General features: G+C 39.8%; 1 protein-coding gene across 4 annotated transcripts in view; it reads left to right on the top strand.

The window, feature by feature from the left end:
• TBC1D1 (TBC1 domain family member 1) overlaps positions 1-12,905 on the top strand; it is a 78,107-nt gene that overhangs the window by 37,320 nt on the left and 27,882 nt on the right. For all 4 annotated transcript variants that reach the window (XM_053404055.1, XM_053404056.1, XM_053404057.1 and 1 more), the window contains 8 exons: positions 1,938-2,027; positions 4,803-4,907; positions 5,091-5,223; positions 6,650-6,741; positions 7,636-7,746; positions 8,758-8,886; positions 9,295-9,381; positions 11,453-11,727. In XM_053404055.1, coding sequence (XP_053260030.1) covers positions 1,938-2,027; positions 4,803-4,907; positions 5,091-5,223; positions 6,650-6,741; positions 7,636-7,746; positions 8,758-8,886; positions 9,295-9,381; positions 11,453-11,727 — 1,022 coding nt within the window. The remainder of the gene's footprint in view (positions 1-1,937; positions 2,028-4,802; positions 4,908-5,090; positions 5,224-6,649; positions 6,742-7,635; positions 7,747-8,757; positions 8,887-9,294; positions 9,382-11,452; positions 11,728-12,905) is intronic.

Genomic DNA, 12,905 nt, shown 5'->3' with positions numbered 1-12,905 from the left:
ACGATGAAGAGGTCTTTACATTGTCGTCCATAAATCTTTCCCTGGCTTTCATGGCCTTCATCACAAAAACCGCTACCACATGGGTAATGCGTGGGTTTGCATCAACTAACAAAAATTTTACTCTATTTTTGGACTGGTTATAGAGTTGGGTATAATTTGCAGCAATGCATCTCTAAAGCCCGAGTAAATGGGGCAATAGAGGAGGTAATGTGTAAGATCCTCTTTAATTTTCATAAGGCAAGGACATAAACGATGTTCTGCTGGGGTTTTTGTGTATCTACCGGTCAAATAAGCAGTTGGCAATGTTTGAAACCGTGCCATAGTAAAAGCTCTCCGAAGGGTGGGATCAGTGATCTCCACCAAGTAGTTGGCACAGATTTTGACTGCTTTTACTCGAGGGAACCAGTAGGAAAACCCAGAGTTTTTTATCTTAGTGGAGTCCAAAAACGCGTCTTTTTCAAAGATCCATTCCTGAACTTTATCAGGGCTCCACAATTTGAGAGTATTAAACTCAGGTAGGTTGTATCTAGATAGAATGTCTAGTAGGTTTTTATGCCAAATGGTATTATTTTGTAATGATACAAAGGCTTGTTTAGCCAATAAGGTGTTCGGGGCATCTATGAGGTTGGTGAAAAAACGCAGGAATCTTAAGTGGGCCCTGGCAGACACAGAGGGTAATCCTACTTCCACTCTTAGGAAAGCTGCCGGAGTGCTCTGAGGGAGGCCTAGAATTCTTCTGAGATAAAAATTTTGGAAGATTTCAAGCCGTTCTAACAGCTTCTGATTCCATCCCCAGAGTTCTACTCCATATAACATCTGGGGAATCACTTTTCCTATGTTAGAACAATACCTGAACACTTTAATGCTCTGGAGACAATATGACTGCACGATGCAAGTGCTCGCAAACAAGAACCTGTCATTCACACATCAAATTCTTTAGGTAAACTTTTGAAACAACCTGAAAGGTATAATGTTTGAAGAAGCCCTCTGTCATTTACCTTCCAGTAACACTAGATTATATTGATCAGTTAATGTTTAACCTGTTTTAAGTTTCAAAGACACATAAGATGGCACGCTGTTTCTCCCAATATGCCAGCTTACCAGAGAGAAAGAAAATGAGCTAAATTTGGGGGAAATACTGACATTGCATTTTCATTCATGATTATAACTCTGACTTCAGTCTATAACTCAGAAAGTTCTCTGAGGTGCATATGAAACTCCTGTCAGTGGCACATCAATGGAAAAACGTAAAGTCTCCTCTTTTGAAGTTACTAAGGAATGATTGTGTGGAAGCTCTCATGCGTACTGTGGATCTTTAGGGAGAGGGAACATAGCTCATTGGTAGAGCACATGACATCTCCAGTTAGAACAATGAGGTAGCAGGTAATGTACCTGGCGAATAACAGCGCAAACAGTATGATGCTAGATGAGCAAATAGTCTCATTGGGTATAAGGCAGCTCCTTTTGTGCCGTGTGCAGGGTTGGGCTAAATTCCTAAACAAGTGTGGTGGTGGTTGTTACCCACTACACCAGGGGTGTCAAACTCAAATTCATCGGGGGCCGCATCAGCAGTTTGGTCACCCTCAAAGGGCCGGTTGTATCTGTAGGAATGCATGTAAAGTGGAGGTTTCCTGTGTAGAACGGCCGGCGCCACTAGAGGGCAGACGTTCTCTGGCTTGTAGGCTGCCGCGCATGCACTGAAGAGGCAGCTTTCTTGTGTCAAAAAAAAAAGAAAGAAAAGCGAGAATAAAAGGTGAAGGCCGGCGGCGGCTACACGGGCCACATGACGAGGCCTGGCGGGCCGGATTCGGCCCGCGGGCCTTGTGTTTGACACCCATGCACTACACTATACCCACTACAGTCTCAGAAAATCATATTTTTGTCTACAAATTATTTTGAAGGGCGCAACTGACTAATATTTTGTTTATTTTTTTCAGATTGGCCAGTCTGAAGTTTACATCATCAGTCCTGATACCAAAAAAGTAGTTATTGAGAAAAGCTTTAAGGAAATTTCATTTTGCTCTCAGGTACCAAGATTTTGATTCCTTCTTGGTTCTTAAAAACTTGGGTGTTGTTTTCCACAACAGGGCAGTGGTTTTCTCCCACTAAATTCCATTACACCATTTAACAAGCCAGGATCTTTGCCCTAAAACCAGTGTATGACTCAAAGAAGGGAGGGGACATGCAGAGGAATATGTGGCAATGATTTATAAAGTTTTGGGTGATCATTTAGGTGCAGGAAATAAACTGCTAGGGAAGAAAATAAACTAAAATTTGAATGAACAGAAAGTAACAGTTTTTTGACAGTTAACTTGTAAAAGCTGCTCCCTTTAAAATCTGATCTCTGATGGAAGGACAGAGTGATTTCCTTATCACTTAAGAAATGTGTGTCAGGGTAGATTTCTAAAACCATTGTAGTGGTGACCTTTGCAGTCAGTATGTGGTAGGAACACTGTAATATTAGTATTTCTGTCTCATTTGCAATGAACTTCTTCAGCAGATTTTCCCCCAGCAATTGGGGATCCCCTCCCCAGTTTGTCCAAACCATGATGGTAGCAAAGCTCACTGAGTGTGACATTCCTTCAAATAACCAAGGACCGTATTAACCCCAGTACGTTTGAGAAGATTGCCTGCAGTGGATCTTGAAGTAAATTAACACAAATCCCAGAAATTTACTTTCTAAAGGAAATTTGTCAGACAGTAAATGAACCTTTGTCAAAGAGAGAGAGAGAGAGAGAGAGAGAGAGAGAGAGAGAGAGAGAGAGAGAGAGAGAGCTGTGAGTCAGCACTTAGCAGATTGCCCTTAAGGTCAAAATTTAGCTTTCTCAGACCAACAGGAAATAAATTCCAAATTTAATGACCCAACTCCCTCTCCCAGTCCTTTGGATTGCTTAACTAGTGGCCCAACCAATGGGAAAAACTGTACACATGCTCCTGTTTGCTGTCTCTAGAGAAAGGAGGGCATATGCTACAACTGTACATCCTCCCTTGGACGCCAGCCACAGACTGTTTCCATGGTAACTGTTGGCAGTGATGCTTTAAGGCTTAAAGATGGGAAAATCATTCTGTTTTGCTTCTGTTCTTATGAAACAAGATTCTATAACTTGAGATGCACAACCTTAATGGATATTAAAATGTAAAAATCTGAGAAGTTTGGGTTTATGAAAGTATTTACCCAATTCCTCATGGATATCATTCATTCATTAACAATTGTGCTGTATGTTTTAATGTTCCAAGGTCACATGGGAACAATATCTGCCTATAGGCACCAAACTGTACCTATAAAAACTATTATTTTGGGAGCTGTATTCACTGCCATACTGTTTTGCAGTTTTACTGACCTTGAATTACATTGAATCCTAAAACTAGGGATATTCTATGCTACATAAGCATTGTCTCCTGCATTTCCTTGTTGCTTAACTCATTCATCTTTTACTTCTTGTTATGTTTGCCAAGTCAGAGAGTCTTTATTTCTTAATCATGTTGTGTTTTGTTGGGCTCCTGGGCATCTTAGACTTAAAGCTTTAAAGCTCCCATAATGCAACACAACTTGCAATTAGAGACATGCAGTTTTCTCATTTATTGATTTTACCCCATCTTCAAATCTAAACTGGGGCTTTTTGTCAACTGCATCCCTTAAGAACTCCAGGGGGTTGGAAGCATCTTAGCTCAGCTAAGAATTGGACATGGGGTTCACATGCACCAGCACTTACTGAAGCAGGGAGCTCCACCAGAGTATCTTCTCAGTTGAGCAAGTGATGCTTGAGGGTTGGTTGTTTTTTATAAAGTTCTCTAAATATTTTGTCAACTCCGCCACGTGATCAGCAACATGTGGGCCTAACTTTGTTTGTTGGCGAAGAAATTAGTTTATGTGCTTTCATGTTTTTGAAAGCAATTGGCTGGCTGTTCTCCTTTTAATATCTTGGGAACTTGACTGCTAACAGAAGGAAGGGGTTGTGGTTTTTTTCCATGAACAAAATGGAAACTTGAAGGCCACTCTTTGAAATGTCATCCAGTACATGGTTCTCTGGGCTTAATGCCACTCCACCACTCAACCTACTGATTACTTTTATGTCAAGCTCTGGGCACTGAGATCCATACCAAGCAATGGTATTGATATTCTGCTTCTCTTCTCTCCCTCTCTCCTTTTAAGAAACATGTTAATCTCTTCATTAGAAATTAGAAATGGATTGGATTGGATCCAGACTACATTAGCTTCACTTAACTTCCATTAAAACCAGTGGACTTAAGTCAGGACTTCCGTCCCATTGGTCTCAGTACAAATCAAATGCAACTAAGGAACAGTGTACCTCGGGTTAAGAACTTAATTTGTTCCAGAGCTCTGTTCTTAACCTGAAACTGTTCTTAACCTGAAGCACCACTTTAGCTAATGGGGCCTCCCGCTGCTGCCGCGCCACCGCTGCGTGATTTCTGTTCTCATCCTGAGGTAAATTTCTTAACCCGAGGTACTATTTCTGGGTTATAGGAGTCTGTAACCTGAAGCATCCGTAACCTGAACCGTCTGTAACCCAAGGTACCACTGTAAACCAAACACAAGATTCACTGGGCTGAGGCAGTTTAGATTTGCCAATCTTGGACTTTCATTGTATAATATGTGTGTGTGTGTGTGTGTGTGTGTGTGCATTTTTTATTTCCCAATGGATTACTTTTATTTTCTTGCAGTTAATATTTATTTTGGACGCCTTTCACAAAAGTTTGTATGTCAAGATGCTGCTTAGCGGACTAATTACAAGTCTTTACCTAGCCTTTATGAATCTTTGATATAATTGTTTCTATTGTAGGGAATTAGACATGTGGATCACTTTGGATTTATCTGCAGAGAGCCTTCGGAAAATGGAGGCTTCCATTTCGTTTGTTACGTGTTTCAATGTACAGATGAAGCTCTGGTAAGAACCTTTAGAAAACAAAAACAAAGAGGTGCTGGACATAGAATGTCTTCTATATAAGGTTCTTATTTACTCTGAAGCTTGATATTTGTCACTATTTGGCTAATATAGAACAGCAGTTAATACATTGTTCATTAGCCTTCTTAAATACCAGGTCTTCACCCCTAGTTTTCTTTGCTCCAGGTTGATGAGATCATGATGACTTTGAAACAGGCTTTTACAGTAGCTGCTATACAACAAACTGCCAAAGCACAAGTCCAACTCTGTGAAGGATGTCCCATGCAGTGCCTGCATAAACTCTGTGAAAGAATAGAAGGTAGGAATTATACAGCATGGTACATGTTTGCTTTTTAAAAAAAATGTGTATGGATTATTGCTAAGTAAACAATCAAGCATGAAGTGCTTTGCCAAACTTATGTGTATTTAAAAACAACTTTGCTACTTGAGCAGTACTCGAGAAGTCTGGAGAAAAGTCCTTATCTGGCAAATATTTGCATGTTACAAGGTCCAAAATACTAAAAAGATATTTTTCAACACTTTCATGTGCTGGATAGAAAAACTGGGGAGCAAAATAGGCCAAGAGGGTGTTGTTGAGGTTGGGTTGGGGTTTTTTTGCAAGCCCAAGAAAGGGTCTTTGTTTTTTAAAAAGTATTAAGTATACAGTCATACCTTGGTTTTCAAACAGCTTAGTTCTTGAACATTTTGGCTCCCGAATGCCGCAAACCCAGAAGTGAGTGTTCTAGTTTGCGAACTGTTTTTGGAAGCCGTACATCCGACAGGGCTTCCACAGCTTCTGATTGGTTGCAGGAGCTTCCTGCAGCCAATCAGAAGCTGCACTTTGGTTTCCAAACATTTTGGAAGTCGAACAGACTTCTGGAGCGGATTCTGTTCAACTTCCAAGGTACAACTGTACCTGGGATTCTTTTAAACTTCAGAAGGGATTGTCCCTCATATCTTAAAGGACTGGTTGAAAGATGGTTTTGGCTGTAGCTAAACCAGTGCAGTTTGCTTAGCATCAAACAAAATGTCTCCACTTGGTTCTCTTCCTTCAAGTTTCAGCAGGCACAAAGGGTTTGTACAGGTGGCATCCATAACCAAGCCCCCAGTGATTGGCTACTATCTGGGTCTTCTTCCTATTCCGAGCTTATTCTTTTCCCTTGCTTGTGAAAGCATAGATTGTGGTCACAGTCACTTCAGGTTTTGGGGGGTTTTTTGCTTCTCTGCTTTTCACCTTAGTGTGGTGAGTGTAGTCCCTGTCTGGAAAGCTTATTTTAGATGGACATGACTTTGTGAATATTGCCTGACTAGGTATTGTCATTGGGTTGTATTCAACTACGTGATAATACTCGGAATAAGGTACCCTGCCCGTACGGGCCAGTTGCGTCCGACTCTGGGGTTGTGCGCCCATCTCACTTAAGAGGCCGGGGGCCAGCGCTGTCCGGAGACACTTCCGGGTCACGTGGCCAGCGTGACAAAGCTGCTCTGGCGAGCCAGAGCTGCACACGGAAACGCCGTTTACCTTCCCGCTATAAAGCGGTACCTATTTATCTACTTGCACTTAAGGGTGCTTTCGAACTGCTAGGTGGGCAGGAAATACTCAGAATATAACAACTGAAATCAGTAGATGTGACGGACTTAAAACTATTGATTTCAGTGGGTCTACTCTGAATTGACTGTAGTCAGACACAAGCCGTCTAAAATCATTTTGTTTACCCTATATTTGTTTGCCTGTTGCTTGTTAGGGTTACATCCTTCTAAAACTAAACTAGAAATCCAAAAGCATCTAACAACGCTGAACAACCAGGAGCAGGCCTCAGTCTTTGAAGAAATTCAGGTAACCATCTTGCCTGTTTCTTGTGGAGGGGGTAGGGTGGAACAGGAAATATGTCCTTTAAAGTACTCAGATATTTATTATGGTGGATCAAAAGAAACAACAACAGACCCTTGGCTCACAAGTGAAAAATACTGGAAATTATTTTTAAAATGCTGAAAATTGTAAAAGAGGGAGGGAGGGAGGGAGGGAGGGAGGGAGGGAGGGAGAGAGAGAGAGAGAGAGAGTGAGAGAGTGAGAGAGAGAGAGAGAGAGAGAGAGAGATTTCTTATGGAGACAATTAGATTAGTATTGGGAGCTGGGATTGCTGCTTCCGGCATTCCTTGGCAATTAATGACAGAAGCAACTGATCACAGTAACTGACTTCACACACTTCTGTGGTCCTCATATCTGCTCTTGTCCAAAGAAGTGTGAAACCATGTAGAAGCCCAACAGAGCTTGCTTTTCTCAAAACAGTAGGGTCACCCCCACTTCCATGTTACATGGCAAGCTGTCCTCTCTTGTTGTAGTCATATCTTGAAATCTCAGTTTAGCAGTTATATAAATTAAAAGGCTGTAAGTAAATTTCTAAAATAATTATTCTTCTACCTAGAAATCTTCTATCTAAATCTGTCAATGGGGCAATTTATTTATTTTTGCCTTATCCCGCTTGTATCTTCACTGTGAATCGCCTATTTACTTATTTACGAGGCAGTGTAATCCGTTTTTCTCAGCTTGGGTTTTGTTTTTGGAGTTCGTTTTTTTGCTAGCTAAATTTGTTTAGTTTGTGATGCTGTTGCCATCTACTGGTATTTTAGGGTGCAAGCAGAAATTTAACCATACAATGTCCTGACAAAAATTAAGTAATAGGGCAAAATCTGGATGGCTAATATAGATGTTCCCTTTTTCCTATTTCAGAAAATAAGGCCAAGAAATGAACAGAAGGAGAATGAGTTAATAATCTCTGTCCTGAGAGTTATGTATGAGGAAAAGCAAAAGGATCATATCCACCTTAGTGAAGCCAAGCAGGTAGGCAATTGTAAATCCCTCCCCCCCTTTCTTATTGCTGGAAAAGATCTATTGGTGCATACAATGAAAATGCCTTTTCTATAAAGGTCTGCACATGAGACCTGATCTGTATTTTCTGAAAACATGTGGCATAGCCCTCCTTGGAGGATCACATATTTAAATGCTGCCCTGTATAACTCGCATGTATTTTGTTGTGTGAATTATTTGATGTGTTTTTTAGAACTTATTGTGTATGTCAACGGCTTTGAGATGTGTGTGTGTATAGTGCAAAGTGGTGTATAAATGGATCATGAATTAAAAATGAAATTTTAAAAATATAAATCCTTGCATTTAGATAACTAGCATGTGCAGGCTAACTCAACCAGCGAGAAGTAGTAAAGTGTCTATTTTAACATTGCTCTGAGTGGTGAATATGTGTCATTGCAAAGGAAGAGAGAAAGCAACGTTAGTTTAAGCAGAATGCTCTTCTGTGGCAGTAGCTGTGCACTGAATTGAACAGTAGACTACAACATAAGTGCAAGCCCGCTTGAACCTTTGCCGTTATTTTTGCAAGCATCCATCCATATTTGACCCTGAGTACTTTCTCTGGCAACCATCTTCTCCAGTAATTGGATACAGTCTTTACATTTCCTTGGAAATACAACTTTCTTTCCCCATGAAGGATGCCTCAACCACCTGGCTCTCAGTTCTGACTGCCCAGAAACTTGTACACAAGAAATAAATGCAATCCAAATTGCTGTGTCTAGGACATATTTTGGGGTGGGGGTGGGAGCTGATTTGAGCGGAGGGGAAAGCTTTCCTTTCCTTGTGTAAGGGGAAAAATCTGATCCGTGCAACAAATATTTAGCCTTTTAGAACTTTTTTGTTAAAAGTTACTTCTAAGTTCAGAACGGGCATCATACAAATAGTGTGACACTTCTAGAAACATGGAAGGATGTCTTCTATGGAAACTTGTTCTATTTGTCCTTATTCTCTCTTTTTAAACAAATGTTTGTTATTTTAACTTTCTAGACGTCACAGTCGTCAGTAGAGGCCATGGGAAATGAGATGCCAAGCAACACACCCCGGTTCAGACTGGATATGTTGAAGAGCAAGGCTAAAAGGTCACTGACGGAGTCATTAGACAGTATTTTATCTCGGGTAAGGCTCTTTAATTTTGTTATCTTATGTCTGATGGCATCGTATATGTTAACTGAAAGAATTTTTTAACATAGTGCAGATAACCAGTAATTTGATTGGTGATTTCTTAAAATAGAAAGGAAGGAAAACATTGATGACTACGCAAAAGGTTCACTTATTAAATTAGTACTTGGCGGTCATGCTTTTGCTGGTTTCCAAGTTGCTTGCAAATATCAGTGTGAGTGACCTTTTTGAAGGAGGCTGTTGTTTCTTATGCAGAGCAAGGCTATTCTTAGTCCACTCAGGAAATTAAATTTAATAATGATCTCAGCACAGTGAGAACTTTGGGGGGTTATTGCAAGGAATCGTTTGAATTTTCAGATTTCTTTATATATGTGTGCCTATATAATATGAGGATTTTCTTGGTAGGGGAATAAAGCCAAAAGTCAACTGGAAAGTTCTGGAAGTATTGATTTGGACAGCTCCTTGTCTAGCACACAAAGCACAACAAGTAAAGTAAGTGAATGTCAAAACATAAAAAGTAACTATATATTACAATCTTTAATATTATTTCCTAAAAGGCAGGTGGCCCTTTGGGGGCACACAGTTATATTATTAAACAGTGTTGAATTTTATTTTGAAAAGAATGAACAATTATATTTGTTATCATAAACAGGCTAGTGGGGGGGAATAGTTTGCTGCTCTATAGCTCTCTTGGCTGCTCATATTTCTGTAAGTCACACCTATATAATTTTTAGCACATCAGTGACCTAAAAGTTTACAAAAACATACCTACTTGATCATCTGGATAGGATTCTTAGTCATCTCAGACACTTAATTGACAGTTATATAAAAACCTAGGGGCTGCAGTTCCCTTCATTTTGACTTCCTTTTTTTAATAATAATTTTTTTATTAGTTTTCAATTGCAATCCAATAATAGCCTCATTATAACAATACCAATTTATAATACAAGTAATAATACCAATCATTCAAATACCGAATTATATAATTTAGATAAAGTGGCCCACACATGCTAGATTTGATGGTTTGATGATTTTCTTTATTTCTGCATTCCAAAATCTTACTAATTTCAATTACATTCTGGTCATAATAATAATCCCTTATATAACAACTGCAATATTAATAACTTCTATTCGTGTTGACACATTAAATGATTTGTAAAACTAGAAGTAAGGAACTCAAACTATATCCTTGTTCTTCCTGTGTGTGCCATTTCTGTCCGTGGTGTTACTTCCTGTCCTTGTAAGATGTTATGTCCTTCTTTCCCCCGGTTGTTGCTGTTATCCATCATGCCTTGGGTGGAGCTTATATCCCACTGTTGTTCAAGAAATTTCTCCATCACTCCATCCCGTGCTTTATTGTTTTGCAACTTTAACAACAGCTGCAAAAGTCACTCTGTCCCAGTAAATTACCTGCTGTCACCATTTTCCCTCTCATCCTGGGAAGAAGAGTGGTTTGTCGAACTGCAGATGACTCAATAAAGAACCCTTATCAGTTCCTTGGCAGTTCACAGACGCCTTTCATCCTTCCTTCCAACTGAAGATATATGAGCAATTATACTTCCAATTAAATTAAATTCTAAGTCCTCTTAGCATTATTCAGTTCACTTCATAAATAATAAAGGATGGGGAAGAGTAAATCTTTTGCAAAATAGAGCTTCCCACTCTTTTTCCTTTTTTTACACACACAGTTCCATTTGATGTTATATTCCATATTTATAACCCAATTTATTCTATCCTCGCTTGTACAAATATATTTTGAACTAACATTCAGAGGAGGGTTGCTGAATCATAAATGTAGAGAAGAACGCTTTAAATAAAGAAACTGTAGACTCCCCTCCCCCCACATCTTTTGCACTGAATGGAGTCTTATCTTAAGTTCAAACCTTAAAGTCCTTGCAGTTGGTTTGTTCCGCAGTTTGTGATCTCATCTCTTCTAGCATGTGCCTGTACTTTAGTCCAATTAAGCCCTAATTAACAGGAGAACCTCTGCTTCTTAATGGCAGCGTTGGAGGGTTTTCGACAGGCGAAGTGCTTTTACACTCAGCGCCTCCCCCCCCCCCCGCCGGCATTTCATGCTGGAGTGAGAGCCAGATACCGAGACGAACTGTGAGTGAAGCCTGTTTCCCCCCATCCCTGGGGGGAATTTGCAAGAATTATTACCTTCAATCATCCTTGTTTTTCCTTTGCCAATGATCTTCCGCTGTCATGGGGGCTGCCTCCATTGAGGCAGAGCAGAATCGGAAGCCCCTTCTTTTTAACTTCCTGTACATCTCCCATTCCAGGCCAGACTTACCTTCTGCAGCATGAGTATTTTGTTCATGGTTCAATTCATGTTTCGGATAAGCTTATGATCTGTAGGATATGAATAACAACATATTCTTGGTAAACCCTTCTGGGCTTCCCAAACAGGAATGAAATCTTGTTGGAACTATACATGCAGACAATGGAAAAATGAAATTGCAGAAGTGCAGCAGTAAAGCATATATGATACGTGCAGAGCAGCCTGAAAAAAATAACAGTTATGCCATGCTTAATTATATGTGCATATATTTTATGTTGACAGGAAACATCTCTGTTTGAGAAAGAAGACCTTCCCCCAGAGAGCCCCCTCAAGGCAAATGGATCTGTAGGTGATATCTCAAGTGAGCTAGAAAGCCTGTCTACTGAACAGTCTGCAAAATCAGCTTACCAGGGATTTAGAAGGCGAGCTAATACTCTGACCCATGTGCCAACTGAAAGCCAGGAAGCCTCAGAACCCACTGAAGCATCTCCAACTGTTCCCCAAAGGAAACTTATGAGGTATCATTCGGTGAGCACAGAGACTCCAAACCAGCAAAAGTAAGGCTAAGTTTAAAACAGGATGCTGTTGGGGGAGAAATTTGGGCTAAATGTTTTAAGGTATGTCAGAGAAAACAAGATCTCATATATCCAACCATAGCATGTTTCTGGACATAAATGTTAAAATTCTCAGATAATGTGACAAAGTGTTTTTCCATAGCAGGATGCTTTATAAATGAAACATCAAAAAGTCTTTGGGTAACTCATCATTTGAAACCTTTGACATTCTCTCTGTCGCATTAGTGCTCCTACTCATTGGGAAATATGAATTAGCTCTTAGACTTTGAGGAATATTTGTATCAAGGTCCATGATTCAGACACTAGAATCCTGTCTTACTTGCAGGTATTTTCCTGTTATCGTCTGTTAGGGAAGTGCATGCAACCAAAGAAAATGCGTGCCATTTCCTTTCCAAGAACAGTATGGGAAGTTTGGATAGTACCTACAGAAATGAAGGCTAAATATCTAGTGACTACAAATACTTGTAAATTGGGCAGGAGGAGGGATACATTCCTCTATTTGCTGATAGAGATTGGGGCCCTGTCCTATTTTGCCCAGTTGATTGCATGAAATGCTTTTATATTTGCTGATTAACACTTCTCATATTCTTGTGTCAGTATACTTCATATGTTTTCTAAATATTTGCACATGTTAGCTGTGTTGCTTTGCTAAAAATGCTGGTTTACGCTGGTTTGCCAGGCATATCTAGACTATTACAAATTGGGATTTGTGCCAAATCACTTTTTCTTCCTTACACATACCAGAAGTGGCAGAAAGAGGAGGAAGAGTGAAAGAAAGAGGTTCTGTGGCTTTGGTTGGTTTCCTTGTCCTTTCTTTGAACCTTGTTGTTTGTTATATCTAGAGGGCTTTAGCATTACAGCTATGGACTTGCAGATTGTTCATCAGTATCATTTTGCCACAACACTATTTTCAACCTGCTGCTGCTTGCTCAGTAGAAGCTGAACTTGCTTAGAATGTTTTATTTCACAGTTCATCTTTGATCTCAACTTTTGTGACATACGGCACTGCTGTATTGCTTTTGCTTGCATGTTACAGAGCTGGTAAAGTTTTGGGGAGTAAGGGAGAAAATAGGGGTTAGTTGTTGTTTTTTAAAAAAGCCTTGCTAAGTTTAATTTTAAATATAGGCGATATATACTTCCATTGCTTCAAGCACATATAG

Source organism: Podarcis raffonei, chromosome 9 (genome assembly GCF_027172205.1).
Source record: "Podarcis raffonei isolate rPodRaf1 chromosome 9, rPodRaf1.pri, whole genome shotgun sequence".
Lineage (NCBI taxonomy): Eukaryota > Metazoa > Chordata > Lepidosauria > Squamata > Lacertidae > Podarcis > Podarcis raffonei.
This window is presented reverse-complemented; position numbering and strand designations above follow the sequence as displayed.